Source organism: Protopterus annectens, chromosome 3.part1 (assembly GCF_019279795.1).
Source record: "Protopterus annectens isolate FY-2018-M chromosome 3.part1, PAN1.0, whole genome shotgun sequence".
In the NCBI taxonomy this organism is placed as follows: domain Eukaryota; kingdom Metazoa; phylum Chordata; order Ceratodontiformes; family Protopteridae; genus Protopterus; species Protopterus annectens.
Window position 1 is genome coordinate 1913159330 of NC_056732.1, and position 23451 is coordinate 1913182780.

Sequence of the window (23451 nt, forward strand, 5' to 3'; positions counted from 1 at the left end):
TTCTAGGTATCTTAGAGGGGGAAGGCTGGTTTCCCCTAAATAAGGTCTTCAGCCATTCTAAGCATTTGTTTTTGAGGCATATGGGCCTGAATATACAGTTTGGTCATTAGTTTTCTAGGCGTAGTGTGAACTTTAGGCCTAAGTAATTTGGTATTTCTAGCCTGAAACAAAATTGTCGGTTTAATTTGATAGTCTGTAGGCCTGAATACACACTCAGAAGCCGGTGCCTGCACAGCGGCTCTGGATACATCCAAGGTAGAGATATATGCAGGTTCCATAGTCGAAGTAGCATCTCGCGGCATTCCGGACTCCGAATGAGTCTCAGTAGAGGCCTGCGAATCTGTAGTGGGAGGTATTAGGGTCTGCGAAAGTGCCCGAGTACCAGCGGACTGGTGACTAGCTTAACAGAAGTGTCAGCAGCAGTTTTGGACCTATGCGGTCTGTCTCTGTGTTTATCCTCACATTTTTTCGGAAGATCGGTGGTCGGATGGCTTAACGAAGCCATTTTGTAGTACAGAGGTCGAGAACAAAAGTATTTAGCTACAAAAATAGCCCGACGATGAATAGTTCGGGCATTGAACAAGGCACAAAACCGACAGCGAGGGACGTTGTGGTCTGGCCTAAACAGGTGACACAGTAAGAATGAAAATCTCTATGAGGTATTTGTTTTCCACAGGCAAGGCAGTTGTTAATTTTTTCTGACATCGGATAGAGCAAGAAAAAAAGATCCCAAACGGGGTACTTATCTTTTTGAAGACTTCGGGTCTGAAACTCGAAAACGAAAACTTCAGGAGTTGGCCAACCGGCACTTGCAAACTGCTTCGGGCACCGCACGGCAAGAAAGACTGATGTGGTGGCATCGGCTGCATGTTTTATACCCCTGACAACCTGACGTCATGGAAGAGGCGACAGCATCTGACATAGAAATCCAAAGACTCTGGTATTCAGGCCGGCTGAGGGCTACCTGCAGGCAGATAACCCAAATGTGATGACTGCAACAGTGAAACACGAAGAACATCAGAGTGTGTATTGTAACTTTAAGAAGGATGTCAAAGTGAGGGCACATGCATATAAATACAGAGCACATGCAGGCAACAGTGCCATTTTGCGAAAACAGCCAGTGTATTTACATGTATGAGTGCAGTAGTCAGTCTGTTTATAAGTTTATTTAAGTTACTAAGCCTCAATCCTGATGTGTTTGTGTATAATAAAGCTGCTTGAACCGAACCCACAAGTGTTCCTCTGCTTTATCCTGACCGGAAGAGCAACACCTAGTATGTAGTATTCCCCCCATCCCTAAAAGTCATTAAGGCACAATGTTTAGAGTTATTTCTGGTGTCTAGTGTCCCCCCCACTCAAATAAATGTTGCAGGATTTACTCATTAGTCTAGGAGAGTGTGGAAGTATGACAACACCCCTTCAACACACCCAACACACACACACAACTAACTGCATTCAGAGACACACAAATCCAATCACATAAACATGTATGCGCACACACACACACACCTACTCTATCTCTGAAACCCCCACTATGACTCCTCAAGCAGATACACACTCACACATGCAGCCACACACATTCACAGCACACACCTCCCTCAACACTACCTGTCCACTAAACTTCCCAGCACTTATCAGAATGATTGAACATGAGCTTTTAGCTATGTTTATTAACATGAATAGCCATAAGTAGCAGTGTTACTTTACATAGCTAAGTGTCTGAGGTACTTGACTACATAAATGCTTCGCCACAGGCAGTTATGGGGGAGAAATAGTGGTTAATAAGCATATGTATCTCTCCTAGAATTCCTCATTAGCATTTAGCCTGGCCTCGGAGAAAACTCACCATGGTACTTGAGAATGTGTGTTTGAGAATCTCTAAACATTAAACAGTTACTGCAAGGTGTACACATCATTCACACCTTGTGGTAACCTTTCTGAATCAGACTACTTCTGTTATATGTATATTAACTTGTACTAGTACCACCTGAAAGAATGAGAACACCTTGTGAATCTGCAATATACATCTGCATCCTATGACATTGTATGTTTTATCCTATGGTTCATAGATTAGTAATAAGCTAACTGCCCTTGTGGGCCTTTTTAAGCCTAGCCAATTATCCCATGTGAGAATCAATTCCTGCACCTTGTGTCTTTAAGGTAAGCACCTTAACCACCATTATGACAACCTTCCAACCCTTACATTACATGAATGACACTACATAAATGAAAATACCTTGTGTTACTTGCGGAGTATACCAGCTGAAAGAACAAAAACATATTGTGAATCTGCAACTTACACTACTATCATACTACTTCTGAAACAACTTGTTAGAACACAATAACAAATGTTGAACATTTCTCCCTGACCTCCATTAAATGGGCCAAAACTCAACTGGACAACCCAGTAACCAAAATAGCCTTTTACTTGGTTCATCTCATAAGTAAAGGGATTGCATATAGAAAAAAGGAGGTTATTACCTCTCTGTACTCCTCCCGCATTAGACCTATAATTGAGTAAAACGCCCCACTTGGTATGTACCTCTCCAAAGACCTGCACCAACTGGAAAGGCCACAGAAATACCTCACAAAGAGAATCCATGGCCTCCAACACCTGTCTTATGCGGACAGGCTCAAATCACTATCACTTTACTCAGTATCATACAGATTGTTCAGAGGTGGTCTGTGTCTTGCCTTCAAGGCAATATTGGACCCCGACCTACATCAGATGCTCCATATCCGTAACTCTAACTCCTCGCGCAGTACCAGCTCGATAGGCCTAAATCTAATATGCAACATCAACAAAACCTACTGGAGAGACAAATTTGTCTCCCAGAGGCTGTCCCATCTCTGGAAAAGACTTCCAATACATGTCAAACAGAGTACCTGGCTGACCCTCCAAGCACAACCTTGATAAGTGGATGGGAAACCACAAATTTGTCCCAGGGGTTCCACTTTTTCCCTCATTGACAGGGGCGAGAAGTGCTGACTGAGGTTTCTTGTTTTGGGGATAAACTCTTGGCTCGGCATGTAAGGGCCCTAGGGCCATTAGCCTAGTAACCTCCTATGATCCTATATATAAATAAAGTAAAGTAAATTAAAACAAAATTAATTAGACAGATAAAATAAGCAAACAAATTAATAAATCAGTAAACAAATAAATAAATAATATGAAGGATATGTGGACTACAAAGAGAGCTGTTAAAGAGCAGAAGGTTAGTTATTCCAAGTAGCCATTATGTACCAGGAGATACTATGCTATTGCCTGGAATCCTGATGCAGCTAAAATATCATGTTTATACTTGGGTTAAACCATTCTGAACAGGTTTCTTGTTTGTACTTGGGTTAAACCATTTTGAAAATATATTTTAATTTCTTTTGCTGCAGGAAGAAAGGTACAGTTTTATGGCAAATGCAGGTCTATGCACTCATGGCTTCAAGTATGAAACCCTGGGGTTTCCTACAGTGTTTCAAATTCTCTGCCCCAGTAGAACTCTGATGCCACTGTGCTACCCTAAGATGTCTCATAACACTGTTTCCTGCACATCTTGAATAACTTGGCAATGCCATGTACATCTGACAATTTATATAAATATTATAAACGTTTGGACCATATCAGTTTATAACTAGGTTCAAATATTTTATTTATAGGTTCAGACAGTTGGATCAAGAACACATAGAATTATATTAGTACCTACCATCAATCTTCAGAGCACGAGTCACATCTTTTGTTCCTATGCTCGAGCTGTTAGATGATAACTTTTTAAATAATTTAGACAGTGCCTTTTCTAAGGTATGCACACTGGAACTGCTAGAAAATTAAAAACATCTTGTCAGTCTTTACACAATGACTTGTGTATAAATGCAGGTTTTCTGAGGCAAACCTTTTTGAAACAGCCAAAGGCAGCATAGTCCTAAACTAGCATAACTCTGCAAGAAATAAGTAGCACATTCTTTAACCTGTAAGCTGATCTACTTAATGGGTCCTATCGCTGGGCTCAAATTTTCCACCAGTCAGAATATGGCATTCTTTTTGGGAATTTTCTAAGTTCATTAATGGGTGGGCTCTCATGAATACACGTGCTATGATACCGGATGTCAGCTATATATGTGTACACGTCCCTCACACCCACTAGTTTTTCCAATGGCCACTAGCCAGTAACTTTCTGCAAATCAAGAAAATTTCAACATTCCATTGCTAACAATTGATAATCTAGCCAATGGCAGAGTCTGACAACTGAACAACAGCAGGGTTATCTTGACGCATCAGGAAGACTCCATTCATAGATCAACCAATTCACCAAGAATCAATATATTTTCATAACTGAGGATACTTTGGTGTCTGGATGTAGAGTAAATAAGGCTAAGACACTGAAGATGTAGTTGATGAGGTCTTTAGTGTGAACTCTGTAGGAGAAATGTGTGTACAACATTACATGCAGCTTCCTGTGGCTGGCTTATTAGTATTTAAAGCTATATACGTTATATACTACTTCCTTCTTAGTTATGAATATGCATACACAAATATATTATTTGTATACGTGTATATATATATATATATATATATATATATATATATATATATATATATATATAGACATATAAATAGATCAATATATGTGTGTGTGTGTGTGTGTGTGTATATATATATATATATATATATATATATATATATATATATGCATGCATATATGGTTCCACTTCATATCATCGAATTATCATTTCATCAAATTTCAAATCGAGACCAAATCGTCGTAAACTCATTTCATCGAAAACTCATATCATCGAATCTCAAATTATTGAAAACTATAAAGCAACTACAAATAACATTCCACAAAGTTTTTACTCCGCCCCCCCACACCCCCCCGTAAATAAATATACCAACTCCAAGGTCGCACTAAAGTGGGGGAAAGAGGTAATTTCTTAACCCCACTGTAGTGCGACTTTGGAGTTGGTATATGTAATTACAGGGGGGTGCAGGGGGGCTTGCCCATGTAAACGTAGTAGAGGTAGGTAAGCGCCAGAGGGCAGTGGTGCAGCGGTTAATGCTGTCGCCTCACAGCAAGAGGTTCTCTGGTTTGATTCTTGGCTTGGGTGCCTTCTGTGTGGAGTTTGCATGTTCTCCCTGCTCACAGGTTTCCCTCCGGTACTCGGTTTCCTCCCACATTCTAAAGACATGCTTCTGGAGCATTTCTCCCCGGGCCTCCGCTGAAAACAGGATCTGTGGAACCTAGTCGGACTTTCCCGGTCAACAAATGTTAAATAAAAAAAAAATAAATAAAAATAAACAGTGTCTGGGATGTTATTTGTAGTTGCTTTGTAGTTTTCAATGATTTGAGATTCGATGATATGAGTTTTCGATGACATGAATTTTCAACGATTTGGTCTTGATGATTTGAAATTCGATGAAATGATAATTCGATGATATGAAGCAGAACCATATATATATATATATATATATATATATATAATTTATATACACACACCTATATATATATATATATATATATATATATATATATATATATATATATATATACATACATACATACAGACATACATACACACACACACATACATAGATATACACATTCTTTGAGGTAGCAGGCATGAAAATTAACCTTAACTATGCTAAACGTGTCACTGGCCATTAAAACGTTTGAACTTTTTCAAAATATACTTTAAGTAAATATAACATTTCAGTCCTCAGAATTGTAATTAGCTCTCAGGCAGTCCATATACGTACCTGGTTTATCCAACTGTCTTCCAGATGCAGAGTATGTAACAAGACTATTCATGTTTACAATGAGATATTCCATTTGAGACAACTCTTGCTGCATTAGAGTTTTATGTAGAGACAAGACTTACAGAATTTCTCTCTCTCTCTCTCACTCGCAGTTCATGGTTACCACAGTTTTCATGGTATATATTTTGTTGTGAAAGGACAAGTTGGGACAATTCTGGTTGCTCTCACTCCTGGAACTTTGGTGAATTTGCTGTACATAAGTGCTTGCTATTCCTCCCACAACTCTTTTCCTCTTTACTTCTCTGCAAATATAGGGTTGTTGGCTGACTGGGACAGACTACTTCATCTTCAAACTGTTAATTTCCTGTGGTTTCCTGCTTTATTAATTTATATCTTACAAATTAGATAGTCTACTGCATTTCCTGTTATTGTAGTGCTTGTCTCTCCCGATTTCTCTCTGAATTCTTTAGGGGAAGAAAAAAGGGTAGGCAAAGTTCCTTTACTTTTTAATGATTTTCACACAGGTCATACAGTTGAAACAGATAATGTTTTCAACATCCTGCTCATCAACAGCTCAGCTGGTCAGAGACTGAATCCTTGAGATGGAATATTCCTATATTATACCATGACCCCCCATTAATATTCCAAAACGTGCACGCTGATTGGCCAGCGTGCACATTGTAAATCGACTTATACTAATGGAAAAAGGTCCGGTCGCCTGGACTTTTTCCATTAGTATAAGTCTCTTTTAAAACACTGTCTCGCTTTGTTAAAAGAGTTTAACATAACGACACAGGTTTAAAAAAAGCAACGGAGATCTCCGTTGCTTTTTTTAAAGCTGTTTCGCTATGTTAAACTCCTTTAACATAGCGACACAGTATGTAAAAGCAACGGAGATCTTGCTTTCTCCGTTGTTTTTTTAAAACTGTCTCGCTGTGTTAAATGGGTTTAACATGGCGAGACAGCTTTAAAAATAAGCAACGTGATCTCCGTTGCTTATTTTAAAGCTGTCTCGCTATGTTAAACCCATTTAACATAGCAAAACAGTAAAAAGCAACAGAAATCTTGCTTTCTCCGTTGCTTTTGGCAACTCTGATGTACTGCGTGGGCATGCGCGAGTACATCAGAACTGCCATGATACCAGACAGCTGCAGAAGGACAGTAAAGAGGCATTATATGCCATTATTTAAGAAAAGTAATTATTTATTTTCTTAAATAATGTCATAGATAAGCAATAACTCACTTCTGGGTGTGGGTAATCTGGTTACCCACGGTTGTCTTTGTTTGGTCGAGGCGACCAAACCACGCCAACCGGTAATCCGATTACCCACACCGTGATGGGTTATTGCTATATTCTAAAACTGCAGGATGACAATCTTAATAGCTTTTGCCATAACTTATCTGTATTTGTGCAGCTCTGTTTGTCACTGGACTGCAGTACTGCAGACTTTATTTCATGTGACAGAATACCCACATTTGCATAAATCTTCAGAAATTCTGACTTTTGCACTGTGGAATATTGTCAGACATGACACCGTTAGGCACCCCTCCCTTGAGAATATACATTTTATTGCACTTATGACATCTTAGCAGAAGTCAAAGCCACTAACAGCACACTTTTCCAAATACAAAAGAAGCAAAGGCAGTAGACACAAAAAGGCAGGGTAAGCTTTTCCACAACATGGATCAAATCCCAAGGAGGCCTAGTCTTTCCTGGCAATCAAATATTAAGGATGCTTTTCAAAAACTGCTTTGCCTCAAATCAAGTAGACAGTGATGGATCCAAAGGGAGCACTAGCAGAAATAGCTATAAAATGAGCTTTAATAGAAGAAAAATAGCATTGAACAATTCTCACAAATAAACTAGAATATGGGAATACCCATTTGATAAGGATCATGGTTCTGTGTATAGCAGCAAAGGGAAAAATCACTTCCATTTGGAAACATGAGATTTTCTAATATTTGCCTTTCTAGCCTCCTGCAAAATCTTAATGACATCTTAAATGGAATTAAAACTCTATCACCCAAAGTCAGATTCAAAGTCTGTAGCCTTGGATGACTCAAGGAGCTTTGGTCTGTGAAAGTAAGTCCAGCCTATGAGGTAACTTGTAATGACTGCCTCTGCCAGATAAATTAGGAGGAGGAATTAATGCTGCCCGGGCCAAAAGGGAGTCATCAAGATTTTTTGTTTGTCCTTCTTTATATGTAGATGAACTTTTAAAATCAAAAGAATTGGAAGGAAAGCATAAAACAAACTCCTTTACCATGGAAAGGTCACTGCATCTGTTCTCCATGCCTAAAGGCATGGTAGCCTTGAACAAAACAGTCCGAGCTGTCTACTGCATAAGAAGGCAGATTGTCTATCAATGAGGTACACTGCAGACAGATCTATGTCCAGGAAGATCTCTCTGTTTAACACTCATTCGTAAGGATTTGCTCTAGATCTGTTCAACAGATCTGCTACTGTGTTTCCCCGAGGATATATACAAAGCCTGGAGAAAGTGTTACTTGAGTTGCAATTTCCCAAGCTATCAATCTGCAGAGGCAGTAAGACTTAGTGCACAACTGCTTGTTAATGTAGCACATAACTTGTGTTGTCTGTGAAGACCTGAAGAGGACCCAGAGTCCAGAGATGATGGACAGACTGAAGCACTAGAATAAATCTTTTTATCACCTTTATATTGATTTGATCTCTTCTTTTCTAGTAGGACCAAAATACTTGAACCCTGAATTCCTATGAATAAGCACCCCATGCCATATGTAAAGAGTTCCTGATAAGAAGAAGGAAGTAGAAGAGGCATCCCTACATTGAAACATGTTCTTTCCAAAAAGACAACTCCTTCTTGGTGAAGGGCAGAAAAGGAATTTTGAACGTCAAGTCCAAACCAACTTCAAATACCACTATACCTTTCTCATATACAGCTGGCAAAAAGAACCATAGGAATTATTGATGCCATATAGTCTAGAACTCTGGGGACCTCCCTTGCAGTTGTGACATCCAAGGAAAGAAGGTTCTGAAAGTAATCTATTAGGAAAATGACCTTGTCTTCTGGAAGAAAAAAAACTTATCATTGATAATATGTTGATTCTGCAACCCAGGAAAATCCAATCCTGAGATGGAATTAAGCAAGACTTCTTTAGGTTCAGAGTAAAATTCAGCCTGGTCAGAAAATACATTACAGAATGCAAATGAAGTAGATGATCTTACATAGGAACCCGAATGAGAAGATTGTCTAGATAAGGAAATATTTAATAGCTTAAAGTCAGCAAAAAGCAAAAACAAGAGCTAAGCACTTTGTGAATATTCTTGGTACTGTAGAAAGACCAAAGGGGAAAGCATCAAACTGAAAGTGATATGAAGACACACAAAGACATAATTTCCTGAAATGAGGATGACTAGGAATATGAAGATAAATACCCTTTAAGTCTAAAGTCATCATGCAAGCCTGAGGAAAAATCATTGGAAGCAATGACTTTCAGGAAAGTACTCGGGAAGCAGAGATACAAAATAGGAATCCAAGTTCCTTGTTTTCTGGGAACCAGAAACATTCTTGAACAAAACCCTCTCCTCTGTAACAGAGGAACCAGCTCTACTGTATGTTGAGGAAAAAAAAAGGTCTTGAAGAAGCAGAATAAGAAGACTCTGGTTCTGTAGAGGCTGTAGAATTCTTAAAAGACAAGGCAGGGCCTTCCAAGATATTCTGTATCCTTCCTGAATGATGGACATAACCCATTTGTCTGAAGTTATCATTTGCCAAACTGGCAGAGTGAGAGGTAGCCTTAGAGACAGGCATACCTGAAACACGCTGAGGTGAGTAGAATCTAGAAGAGGAGGCAAATAGTCACAAGGCAGGTGATTTCTCTTGAAATGAAGACTTAATACCTCTGGAGCTTTTGTTGAGACTTCTCCTGAAACCACCTCCTTTGAGGTCTTTTACCCTTTTGCAAACATTTCAAATCCTTACACAGAAAAGCTTTAGAAGCATAATTGCTCTGAAATTTTGGCACAGGAGAAAGAAAGATTTGTTTTAGGTTCTACAAGACCTTACTTTTTTCTTCTACAAGGATTTGAAAAGTTCCACAGCTGCAGAACCAAAAAGATGCTATCTGCAGGAGAATCCACAATTTAGCCTTCACATCCTCAAACAAAGGCTGAAGTCTAAGCCATGAAAACTTATTCAGAACTGAACCAGTACCTGCAGTCCTAAAGGAAGCACCTTCATAACTACACATAGAGTGTCTAGATATATACCAAACAAAAAGGAAAGGTAGAGCCAAGAGAAGTCAGGGGTCTGTAGGGAGGGTAACCAGGACTGCAAATGTGAATACACTCTAACATCTACATTTATGGTAAGTGTACACACCTGTACTATGTTCTTCATGTTTCACTGTTGCAGTCATCACATTTGGGTTGATTCCCAAAGCTAACGAAGGGAGGAGGTAGTTAAAGAGCATTAGGGCCAGCTATTAAGCCCAGCAAGACTACTATGGCAAATCCAGCTCTGGATTTAGAAAAGATAGGCAGGTGGTAATGCTTGGTGAAGGTATGTACAGAGCTCCAGGTAGCAGCTTCCAGGATGGCCCTGGTAGGGACTCCACTGAGAAATGCCGTAGATGTAGATGCAGCCCTGGTGGAATCTGATCTTATCCCCTGTGGGGTAGGTTTTCCATGGTGCTTGTAGGAGAAATTAATGCAACGGGCTATCCATTAGGAAATGGCTTGCTTTGAAATGGCCTTCCGCTCTGCCCCTGCAGCAAAGCCAACTAGCAGCTGGTCAGATTTTTCTGAGAGGCTTAGTCCTGTCCAAACAGAATCTAAGTTGTCTGTGCACATCCAGAGAGTGCAGTATCCGTTCCCCTTTGTTTTGTAGATTAGGGAAAAAAGTAGACAAATTAATGGACTGGTTTAGGGCCACACTAGACACCACCTTGGGCATAAAGGAAGGATTAGTCCTGAGGGAAACCTTGCCCGTATGGAAGATAATGAAGGGTTCCACTGCCATGAGGGCCTGCAATTCTGACACTCTTCTTGCTGAAGTGATGGCTAGAAGTAAGGCTGTTTTCCAAGAAAGGAATTTCAACTCTGCTGTTGCAGCTGGCTCAAAGGGAGGAAGAGTGGGCTTTTCCAATACAAAGTTAACGTCCCAGGCTGGAGTGGGAGCTCTCCTGGGGGGGTCATAAATTTTTGGCTACTCTAAGGAATTGTTTTAGCAGGGGGTCAGAGAAGAGGGGTGGCTCAGTATTATAATGTGTTGAAACGGCAGAGGCATGAATCTTAATTGAGGAAAAGAATGGGCCCTTGTGGAGCATTTATGTTAAGTACTCTAGAATATGAGGTAGGCTGGGCACCGTTGTGGCCATCCCCTGAGCCTGACTCCAGGAGCAGTATCTTCTCCAATTTTCAGCATAGGATTTTCTGGTACTAGGCCTCCTTGCCTCCAGAATGACATCCCGCACCAGCTTACTGAGGGATGCTAGAGGACGGCTCAGGGAATTAGCCAGGCTGCAAGGTTCATGGTTTGAAGCTGAGGGTGCAGAACCTGCCCCGCCTGCTGGGACAGCAGGGAAGGGGTCTGAGGCAGGTGCCATAATTGTAGCAGTGTCAGACTGCGCAACAGGGGGTACCAGTGGTGGCGTGGCCAGTTTGGTGCAATCAGTATTGTTCTTGGCTTGTCATGTCTGATTTTTAGTAGAACCTTTGAAAGGAGAGGCAGGGGGGAAAGGCATAAACTGAGAGGCTTTCTCAGGCAAAGGACAAGGCATCCACTTTCCAAGCTTGACTGAGGGGAGTTCTGGTGCAGAATTTGTTCAATTGGTAGTTCTGAGGGGAGGCAAACAGGTCTACCTCTGGGGTCCCCCATTTTTTCCTCAAGAGGTTGAATGTTTTGGGTTCTAGTTTCCATTTGTGTGGGTCCATGAGATTTCTGCTTAAGTCATCTGGCAGTGAATTTAGTTTGCCTGGCAAGAATTGAGCTTGTAGGTGCACTTGGTAGCTCAAGGTTGTGCTCCACAGAGCCATGACTAGTCTGCCAAGAGGGTAGGAGTGGGTTCCCCCCTGCTTGTTTATGTACCACATAACTGTGGTGTTGTCTGTCTTTACCAATAGTTGTCCTGGGAGAATAAGGTCTTTGAAGGCTGTCAGAGCATTCTGTACAGCTAACATTTCTTTTTGGTTGATATGCAGGTGCATCCGTCTCGGGTTCCATTTGCCCTGAATGCACTGCCCTGCCATGTAAGCCCCCCATACATAGTCTGATGCGTCTGCTGTTAGGGTTTGGGCGGCAGGGGGTTGAGTGAAAGGGAGTCCCTTGTTGTGGTAGCAGGCCTCTGCCCACCAAAGGAACTCTGTCCTTAGACAAAGAATGATAGGAATCATTCTTTCCAGGTCCTGAGAATACTGACACCACAAACGTTTTAGATACCATTGGAGTTTCCTCATATGCAGTCTTGCATATGGAATTAACAGAATGCAAGAGGCCATTAACCCCAGGGCTTGCAGCATTTTCCTTGAAGAGAGCTGGGTTTTTCATCTGGGAAGTTGTGTTCAAGCTTGCTCCCAGGAATACAATCTATTGGCAGGGTACTAGGTGAGATTTCTTTTTGTTGATGGTGTACCCCAATGAGGATAGAAGTTTCTTTACAAATACCAAGTGTTGTAATAGCAAGTCCTGGCTTTCTGCCTGAATCAGAATATTGTCCAGGTATGGGTAAATCTGAATACTTCTCTGCTTGCAAAATGCAATGGCTGGAGCTAGACACTTTGTGAACAACCCGGGCACAGTAGATATGCCAAAGGGAAGTGCAAAGAACTGAAAGTGCATGGAGCCCGCCCTGAAATGTAGGTATTGTCTGCAGGATTCTCTTATTGGGATGTGTAGGTAAGCTTCCTTTAAGTCTAGGGTTGCCAGCCAGGCATCCCTGGCTAGCATAAGTAAAACCTGCTGAAGAGTTAGCATTTTGAATTTTGGAATCACCAGAAAGGTGTTGAGAATAGAGAGGTCCAGGATAAGGCACCAGGAGTTTTCTTTTCTGGGTACCAGAAACAGTCTTGAATAAAAACCTTGTCCCCTTGGATCTGCTGGGACTGGTTGAATAGCCCTGAAACTGAGAAGGGACAGAACCTGCTGTTGGGCCTCCACCCATTGATTTGGGAGGAGGTCTGGCCACCCATTTGGGGTTGGTAGTGTGTGGAAGTGGAATCTGTATCCTCGGGAAACTATGTTCAAATCCCATTTGTCCTGGGTAATGAGCTCCCATTTTTTTGCATGCAGGGCGAGCTTTCCTCCTAAGGGGGCAAGTAGTTGAGCAGGGCTTGGAAGGGCTAAGGTTTAAGTCATTGTGCCATTTTTCCGTAGGGGGTGGCTTACTACTCCCTGCTTTGGAAGTGGGAGCCCCCCACTGCTTAGATCTGTGCGTAGCCTGAGACTGAAGTCTTGGTGGTCTGCTGTTCTTGGGTTTGGACTGAGAAGGCCTGGAAGGGACTGCAAAACACCAGTTCTTTGAAGGCCAATGCCTACTGAATCTGGGAGGCTGTACTTGTAGAAATCTTCAACAGTTTGCATAGATTTAGCTTTTTCTTCCATCTTTTTGAGGACTTCCTTTGCCTTGTTGCCAAAAAGGCGGTCTTGGTGCATCCAACAATTTAGCTTTAACATGATCTGGCAGGTTTTGTTTCCTAAGCCAAGCATGCCTTCTAAGTACATATCCAGTGACAGCAGCCCTGCAAGATGCTTCTAAAGCATCAAAACCACATTGCAAAGTATGTTTACCAACTTGTTCTGCAGAATGCATTAAATCTTGCAAGTCTTTGTGTTCATCACAGTTAGGAATCAACATCATTTTCTGTTTAAGTAGTCCCATAAGTAATCCCATAATATGCTGCTGATACTTTAACATATGAAACTGGCAATTTAGAGCCCTAATGGCCAAAGTAGCAGAAGTGTAAACCTTCTTATCCCATCTGTCTAAGGCTCTAGAATCTATCAGAAGGGGTAGGGTTTTGGGCAGTAGTAGCCTTAATGCCTTTTGGTCCTTGGGAAATGGTCTCTGGATCCACAGTAGGATTCTTAAAGAGGAACATGTGAGAGTCAGGTACTCTGTAGTGCCTGTCAGGTTTTCTGGGAGCTGGAGGTAAAGTGTCTGGAGTAAGGCTAGATTCCAAGAAAACATCATCTACAATAGCCAGAACAGGAGGGATAGCTAGAGGCCTGTGTTGAGACAGTAGGAGGAATTCCCTAAGTCTCTTTTTGGACTCAGAGTAGTCCTGGCTTTACCAGCAGAAATGCTCCCTAAGGGTATGCAAAGTTTCACCAAAAGAAAAATCTTCTGGAGGAGAAGTAGAGGGAATGGAAACCTCTGCATCAGAATCCCCATAAGTAGATAAGGGAAAGCCTGGTAATCAGAAGGAGCAGAGATATCAGATTCCTGAGAAGAATCAGAAAGAAAATCGGTTCTAGGTCTCTTAGAGGGGGAAGGCTGACTTCCCCTAATTAAGGTAATAAGGTCTTCAGCCATTCTAAGCATTTGTTTATGAGGCACATGGGCCTGAGTCATCAGTTTGGTCATTGGTTTTCTAGGCGTAGTGAGAGTTTTACGCCTGAGAAATTCAGTACTTTTAGTTGGAAATGATGCTGTCAGTTTAATATGAAAGTCTGTAGGGCTGAATACACCCTCAGAAGCCGGTGCCTGCACAGCGGCTCCGGACCCATCCAAGGTAGAGACATCCACAGGTTCCATAGTTGAGGCATCATCTCTCGGCATACCGGACTCCAAATGGGTCTCAGTAGAGGCCTGCAAATCTGTAGTAGCTGGTATCAGGGGCTGCGAAAGTGCCTCACTGAGTACCGGCGGACTGGCGACTAGGTTAATGGAAGCGTCGTCGGCAGTTTTGGACCTATGCGGTCTGTCTCTGTCTTTATCCTTACATTTTTTTCGTAAGATCGGTAGTCGGATGGCTTAACGAAGCCACTTCGGAGTACGGAGATAGAGAACAAAAGTATTTAGCTACAAAAATAGCCTGACGACGAATAGTTCAGGTGTTGAATAAGACACAAAACCGACAGTGAGGGAAGTTGTGGTCTGGGCCTAAGCAGGTGACGCAGTAAGAATGAAAATCTCTATGAGGTATTTGCTTTCCATAGGCAAGACAATTGTTAAATTTTTCTGACATCAGTTAGAGCAAGAAAAAAGGATCCCCAACGGGGTACTTACCTTTTTTGAAGACTTCGGGTTTGAAACTCGGAAACAAAAATTTCAGGAGTCTGCTGACCGGCACTTGCGAACTGCTTCTGCTTCGAGCACCGCACGGCAAGAAAAACTTATGTAATGGCGTCGGCTACATGTTTTATACCCCTGACGACCTGACGTTATGGAAGAAGCGACAGCATCCGACGCAGAAATCCAAAGACTCTGGTATTCAGGCTGGCTGAGGGCTACCTGCAGGCAGATGACCCAAATGTGATGACTGCAACAGTGAAACACGAAGAACATCAGGATTCTTGTATGGGAACTACGAGAACTTAACAGTCTGACACCTTATAAAATCTGGCTTATTAGGAGCAGGAGGCCGTGACTCAGGACTCAAATGTAGAGGAGAAGGTATCCAACAAGGTTTCTACAACAGGGAGAATGGCCACAGGATTAGGCACACACATTTAAAGCAGAGTATAAAACCTCTTCTGAAAGCTCTTCCTTACGAGAATAAGGAGATAAAGTATATTCTTCATCAGAAGCATAAGTAACAGGTGAATGATTTTGGGATGAGTACACCAAAGAATCATCCCCATTTAAATCAGACTGCTCTTCATCCTAGGATTCTTCCTTATGCTCAAGAGGAGAAAAGGAAGAAAGTGGAGGAGTAGCAATAACAGAAAAATAAGGAGGTGGTTTTAGATACATAATGATCTTAAAAACATCCTATGTAAAATCCTGCTAGCCCTGATGAGGATCCCTCATAGATGGAAACACTGTTTTTTGTCTTTTAGATTTGACATGTGCCATTACTAAGAGTGGAGGATCTGAGCCCTGACATACCTCAATTAAACATACAGGGATCCTTTTTCCTTTCATGTCAGGTATGTCATCCTGTCCCTCTCATATAAGCTGCTGGGTTCCCCTTCTAGGACAAAGTGGATGACTGGCTGGACATAATGAATGTGCATGACAGCTGTGCGATGTTGGCTTACAACACGGTCACTACAGCAGAAGCAGCCAGACAGTCTGAGGTCTAATCAAGTGATACAATGGAGATGTCCAGGTCCAACCCTGCAGAAGTCTCCAATTTAAGCTTCTTTGACTTCTTCTCCAGAGTCGAAGGGAAGTCAGCTGTCAAGGTTTCAGATGCCATCTTACCCTAAGCAAGAGCTTTAAGTCTTTGGTTCACAAGATAAATTTTCAAAGACGACAGACAACTACGCAAAGTCTTAGGCACGATTGTTTGACAGATAGTGCTCAGCCCAATTACAGTGCGATTATTCTCACAGAAAACAAGCATTTAGTATAATGATTTCTGTGAGAAATCTGCCTCCCTTAATCCCGTTTCCCCTTCTTTGATGAAACATACAAAACTTAAGAAAATGCAAAAAAAAGAGAAGCATTCCCAGTATGGATAATTACCTACACAACAGCAAAGGAAGAGGCACAAATAATGTGGTTGACAAACAGACACCAAAACAAAAGTTTAGGTTTTGAACAATGGCAGGAAAGTTCTGAGATATTTTGCATCCAAAACTCCTTTTTGTACCACTGCCTCCACTGGACTGAGGTCACATATCAGATGAAGGCAGTAGGGGAGGGAGTCCATGTTTTGGTAGGTTAGCCAAACATCCAGCTAAATGTGGCAGGATATCCCATGAGTTAATACTGCAGCAGTGATCACAGGAGGACATCTTTGAATACCAATCTACACACATGGATTTCCCTGAAGTGGAAGAAACCCGTACCTATTTAATCACCTGGACAATCTGGTGGCAAGTATTCTAGCATTTTGTAATGTCAAGAGACTTACTAAATACACTGAGAAAGGAGAGGTGACTTAGCCTCTATGAGATTTGCACTCTCTGCACCTTCTGTGAATCACATGACAAGCTAATCACTGTATGCACCCTACATTCTACATACTATTTTTAAATGAATGATCACAAGATTTACATGGTGACTAAAAACATTGCATGTGCAATTCATCGCTTCTAGGGAATGCTGAACATTCGGTGTCCAACCTGCGGCCCATGGGCCGCATGCGGCCCTCAGACCTCTTTTATGCGGCCCTCAACCTCTAACTACAACATCGATATATGCATGCCCCAAAACACTTTTTTTGTTTTGTGTTTTTCACACCTGTGACCTATAACTGTCAGTGTGCGCCTGCACCAAAGCACCATTCTAGTTTTGAATTTTTTGCGCCAAAGAAGGATCTGTGTGTTCCCACCGTTATTTTGTGCCAAAGAATTAGTGTGTGTTCTCGCTGAAGAGGGACTCGTGCATGGATTCGCCATCATTGCCTTTGTAGGGGACAGCACTTACCTGTGTTAATAGGTAAGTACGAAGGGAGTGAATGAGTGAGTGCATGCATGAAAGCAGAATGTTTGTGCATGTGAAAGTAGAAGAAGAGTGTGTGTGTGTGTGTGTGTGTGTGTGTGTGTGTGTGTGTATGACAGAGAGACAGAGAGAGACACATGCACAAAGAGGCTAATGGCGATCAATCTACCGACTGAACACAAATAAATTAGCTCTCAAATATATCATACATTAAAAGTACACTTTCATTAAATTGTGGCTTTCCTGACAGAGAGAGTATTGTATTCAGTTTGAAATCATACCTCTCAAATGTATGGATTTTCGCTTCATCTTTCAATTTGTGTCTTTTGCTTAGGAAATAAAATTAGTCATCCAAGGTAATGCAGTTCCAGGGAGTAAGAATGAGACAGCAGCCTAAGGTTAATGGGTCAGTAGTGGACTGACTTTGTGGGTCTGTAGCATATAAAGTTGAATTGTTTTTTTCTGACAAACAAAAAAGCACCTAGTACTGTTTTGTCATTGGTGGGTTCTAAGCAGTGGCAGATTGGACAACAATAAGTATAGTTTTGGTGGATCATCAATACTGGCAAATCAGGTGGGCACAATGTCATGTTTTAAATGTTGGGGGTTTTAGTGTGTATGTGTGTGTTGGTGTGTTGGGAGGGCTGCAACTGTAGATGATTATTAAAGACAGAGACTTACAGACTGTGGAGAATATGTTATTTGTTTCAAAACCTGCTACTTGGGTACTAGGAATGCCAAAAGTAGATTTGTTAAGATATAGCTTCTTGCCATTTGCAGTGGATGGATATTTACATTTAATGGACAATGCTAGCAGTATGAGTGTGGTCCTGTAGGGATCTGGAGGATGCCAAGTCCACCACTGCCAATGTCTTGTAAGGTGACCTGGAAATGGAGATTGGGATGTTACTGAAAAAATGCAGTAAGTGGGCTTAGAAATATAGTTTAATTAAACAAAGTGCACTTGCAATTTGCAGGCCATAATTTAATTTATTTCAGGTAGTCCATATCCTGGTAGATTGTATTCAATTAGACTTAATTAGGGAAAGCTATCATTACTGGGAAATAAGCAGCCCTAGTTTCAGTGAAAGCTCTGTGGTTGTTTGCAGGTAGGAAGTTGCACGATGTGGATGCAATGTGTTTTATTTATTATTTTTAATGCATTTGTCATTTCAAAGCATGGTTTTCTTTGTTGCAAAAGAAGGCAGGATTGAATGAGCCATATAATACTTACCTGACAATGATGGGATAGAAAGATTATAAGTGATATATAATGTTTGCAGCTACATTTGTTTCAATGGTGTCTGTGAAGCATAACTATTTTTGGGCCTGTGTCCCACTTTTATTTTTCTCTTTCTCCAGATTTCTTGCTCTAAGGTTGAGAGGTACGGTTCCATACTAAATCAGAAGGGTGTATTTACCTTGGAAGACTTTTCAGCATAATTACAAGAAACGGAGCCTTTTTCATATCTTTGCTTATTTCCAGTATAAACTACCATGTAACCTTGCAAATAACCTTCTTATTAAACTACTTTAATTCTTTTGGAATTGACACGTATGCTTCATTGGTTCGGACGTAAGCATAGAGTGCTAATGGGACAGCTCAGTAAACTGTCAGTCTGTGAATAACTTCTGCACTTTGGTAAAAATTCTGTACGCATGAAATACTACATAGACAGCAGTCTACTTAACACCGAATGTGTGATAAGAGACCTTGGGACCCAGGCGGACAGTAGTCTGTCCTTTGATAGTCACATTGTCACAGTAGTCAGGAAGTCCTTCTACGCGGCACACCTCATCATAAAAGAGTTCTCATCCAGGAAAAAAGGTAATTGTTCCACTCTAGTCGACACTCATTAGACCCATTATAGAGTACAACGCCCCTTTTGGAATGTACCTCACAAGACATCTGCAGCAGCTGGAAAGGCCACAGAAGTACCTCACAAAGAGGATTACTGGCCTCAAACAGATGCCATACACTGACCGTCTCAAAAAACTCCAGTTTTACTCTGTAGCATATCGCCTACTCCGAGGTGATCTCTGCCTAACATATAAAGCTATGTCAAACCCAGAGCTATTGGACATGCTACACCTAAAGAAATCCCAATCCCTCTGAGATACACACTCTAGGGACCTAAACCTTGTCACCACAATAAGCAAGACATGCTGGAGGGATAGATTCCTGTCCCAGAGACTTCCTATACTCTGGAACAGGCTACCCATCTATGTCAAGCAAAGTTCTTCATTAACACTCTGCAAGAAAAATCTTGATGAGTGGATGGGAAATAGGAAATACACCCCGGTGATCACTTCTGTGTCTCTGCTCGACAGTAGCACAGGAAAATAACTTTCTTGGGTGGCGTAAGCCAGGGAACCTTATTGGATTGGCTTACACAGGCCCTCGGGCCGATACCAAAGTACCTACCTATGAACCTATGAACAAATTAAAATGTCTGACTGTCAAATGGCTTTAGATTGGAGGGAAGTTATATGTTTACTCCAGTATGTAGTATGATCTTAGAGAGTTTATGGATTTCTTATTGATTTACTTTTTGCTGAGTAGTTGTTTGCTAATTTATTGATGGTCCTTTGGTGGTAGGAAATTGGATGTATAAGTCCATCTCTAGTATGATGTTTTTTCAGATATTTTTACTTACAGACAATTTCATTCAGTGAGTGTGTGTCATGTGATTACTGAGGTTGTCTATTTTAGAAGTAAGGGCTCCTTTTGTGAGTTTGTGTGTGCGTGTGTGTGTGTGTAAAAGAGAGAGAGATTTAATATGTATACTGAATATATTTTTGCAAATGGAATTCTTAGTTAAATAGACCCCTCTTCTTAGGCAAGTAGACTTGAGTAACCAATGTTAGATCTCAGCCATCCAGCTAGGAAAGTTTAGTATGTGGATTTTCCATCCGGTTTGATGAAGACTATGCTACTTACTCAAGGAGTATATTTATGGCTATCCATCCAGTTGTCTTGTTGCTGAACTACATTGTTTGATAATGAGAAGAACTTTTTACAAATGTTGAAGTTTTTCATCAAGAACCTGTACATACAGAGTGGCTTGTTTATGTTGCAGTGACGGCTGTGGTCTTTGTAGTGAGCGTTTTATGTATAACCAGTATTTTTGAGGTGGAGGAAGTCTCTTAAGGCTGGCTCTTTCTTAGCCTGGAAAGCAAGCCAGTGATGAAATTTATAGGGGCCAGTGAGAGGCAGGGGAGAGCAAGAAGCTTTTTAGTCTGGATAACTAAGTGAATTTAGTCCTTCGACCTTTTTTGTCAGAAATGGTTGTAGTCTTTCTATTGGCAGGGTGTTTTGCTGAGGCACATGCCAAAAGGGGCTTTGCACTCAGTAATGGCACTTATAAAGGAAGAATACAGGGATGTTATGACCACTGGATGAGATACCCTTACTAATGAGGTGGGCCATGTAAAAAGCTTTCTGTACAACGGAGACAACATGGTGGTCAAAAGTTCGGTTTTTATCAACCTGGCTGTCCAAGCACCTCACAACTGATTGCTTGCTTACAACATTGTTATTAATGTGATAATTTGTGGGGACATCACTCTTCCCAAAAGGGATGATGATGCATTTTGGCATTTAGCTTGAGGCCATGTTTCTGGCACCAGTCATTTGGGTGAGACCCTCTTGTAGTTTATTTAGAATTGTTTTATTAAGTCAGTAATGTTAATTCTTTACTTTATTGCAAATTTATTGGCTTATTTTTGTGGATTATAGTATTGTAGGGCTGCTAATGTTGACATTTTACGTAGTTGGGACTGCTGGAGTGGTTTTCCCAGTGAGAAATGCTGTAGTGAATATATGTTTATTTGTAATTATATATGTATATATATATATATATATATATATATATTAACTAAGATATTAGAGTTAACTGTTAGATTAGAGAATTAGAATTAGAATGAGAATGAGAATTTTAAGACAAATATTAGGCATTTATTACATTTATTCATTGTTCAAATGCACCTACAGTACAGCCAGGAGGTTGACTTTGGTCGCCCGTGGCAGCAAAAGAGTTAACTATATGATGTTTTATATGCGGCCCCCAAGACAATTTCTGTTCACTCAATGTGGCCCTAACAAGCCAATAGGTTGGACACCCCTGAATGTCAAAATGGATCACCGAGTACTGTGTGATAGCAAGCTAATATTTCATAAAGTACAAAAATGCAATCTGTAAAATGTCACACATACACATGCACCTCCAATACAGCTGTGATAGAAAGATGAATTTCTTCACAGCTGTATGTACAAGTTACACTATGATGTACAAATGACTTTTCTGTGGCATTGTAGCGTGCAGTGTGACATCATGTGTCCACAAACATACAAACCTACATTGTGGCAATATAAAAGAATGAACACTACGCATTCTGCTTCATAGAGTTGTATCAAGTCACACACAGAATATAGATCTTTTATGGATATACTGCAGGTATGTGAATTCAGCTTGGTGGAACAGCATCAAGAAACATGCAACTGTATATGAGGAACAGAACCGAACACACCTTGTTAACATCATAGCCAAATAAATAGCTATAGAAATAATATGGAGATGCAGCTTACCTTCCACAGAATTTTAATATATGTTTGATGTGTCTTGCCTAAAAGAGATGTGTCTCTTACAGTCATGTAAAAGTATTTGCTGCGTGAGATATTCAATAGGAAACATACGCACCTACACGGTGACATCAAAATATTCCACACATACAAAAGTGCTGCAATATTTTTAATGAGTAAACAGCGTCTCCTTAGTTACAGACAACACTAAACCAGGAGTGTCAAGTGTTGTAGTATCACCAGGTATTCCTGGCAAATGTTATCCTCCTGTAAAGTCCCAAAAGGGGGAAAACATGCTACTGATTAATGGATATCTGTACTATAAAGACAGGGAAAACAGCACTATATGTTACTGGTACTGTAAAAATAAAAGTACTGCACATTGTAAAGGGAGAACAATAAAACTGGTGACAAAAACAGTAGTGAGTTACAGAAGCCCATCACACACTCACATCTGCCAGAGTACAGACTTGCCAAGAAGTACAATGTCATGACAACAATCAGAAATAGAGCGACATACTAAGGGACTTCCCATGTGAAGTAGTCAGCAACTGTCCACAGGATGTTGTACAGATGCATGGAAGGAATAATAATAATCCTATTAACCAGGTGGACCCACTGGACAACATACCCTTTCGGGAGCAAACCAGGAGCAATGGTTGGATAAGCGACTTGCTCAGTGTAACACAGAAGGCAAACTAGGGCTGAAGGAATCAAGCCTTGTACCACAGTGAATACAGCTCGCAACCTTAACCTCTTCACAAACTTCAAGACCAAGAAGTCATTATCTCAAACTATTTGGTGGTTACAAAGGCAGTAATAATGTGCAAAGTACAGTTGTGTACACTTAACATAAATGTAGATGTTCGAGTGTATTCACTGTTGCAGTCATTACATTTGGGTAATCCGCTGACAGGTTGCCCTCAGTCGGCCTGAATTCCAAAGTCTTGGGTCCTGCGTCGGTTGCTGTCTCCTCTTCCACAACGTCAGGTCGTCAGGGGTACAAAACAAGCAGCCAACTCCCATTTTCTTTAGTTTTTCTTACCCTAGATGTCAGGTGCCCCCAAAAAGGTAGCAAATATATATATATAAAAACTATATATACATGCAACAATACAAACTTTACCTTCATCTACAAGCAAATACAACACACAGATTGTAGAAGATAGTGAAGGAAAGAGAAACTCCAGAAAAAAAGGGGGATGGCGAGCAGGTAACCTGGACTGCAACAGTGAATACACTTGGACATCTACATTTATGGTAAGTGTACACAACTGTATTATGTTCTTCGTGTTTCACTGTTGCAATCATTACATTTGGGTAGAATCCCAAAGCTATGGAAGGGAGGCTGGAGCTAAACAGCATTAGGGGCGGCTATAAGGCCCTGCAGAACTGCAGTGGCAAAGCCTGCCCTGGACTTAGAGAAGAGAGGCAAATGATAATGCTTTGTAAAAGTGTGAACAGAACTCCAAGTAGCAGCCTCTAAAATGTCTTTGGTAGGTACTCCTCTGAGAAAGGCTGCTGATGTAGCTGCAGCTCTGGTGGAATGAGACCTAATGCCCTCGGCACAGGTTTGCCATGGTGTAAG

The 23451-nt window shown here is 41.0% G+C and overlaps 1 protein-coding gene across 4 annotated transcripts in view; it reads right to left on the reverse strand.

Annotated features, from left to right (window-relative positions):
• The window catches only part of LOC122798823 (ubiquitin carboxyl-terminal hydrolase 2-like), a 1648319-nt gene that overhangs the window by 1107762 nt on the left and 517106 nt on the right, over positions 1-23451 (reverse strand). For 2 of the 4 annotated variants that reach the window (XM_044067948.1, XM_044067949.1), the window contains one exon: positions 3699-3811. The exons of 1 other annotated variant lie outside the window; for it this stretch is intronic. In XM_044067948.1, coding sequence (XP_043923883.1) covers positions 3699-3811 — 113 coding nt within the window. The remainder of the gene's footprint in view (positions 1-3698; positions 3812-23451) is intronic. One more of the 4 variants, XM_044067950.1, reaches the window with a different exon arrangement.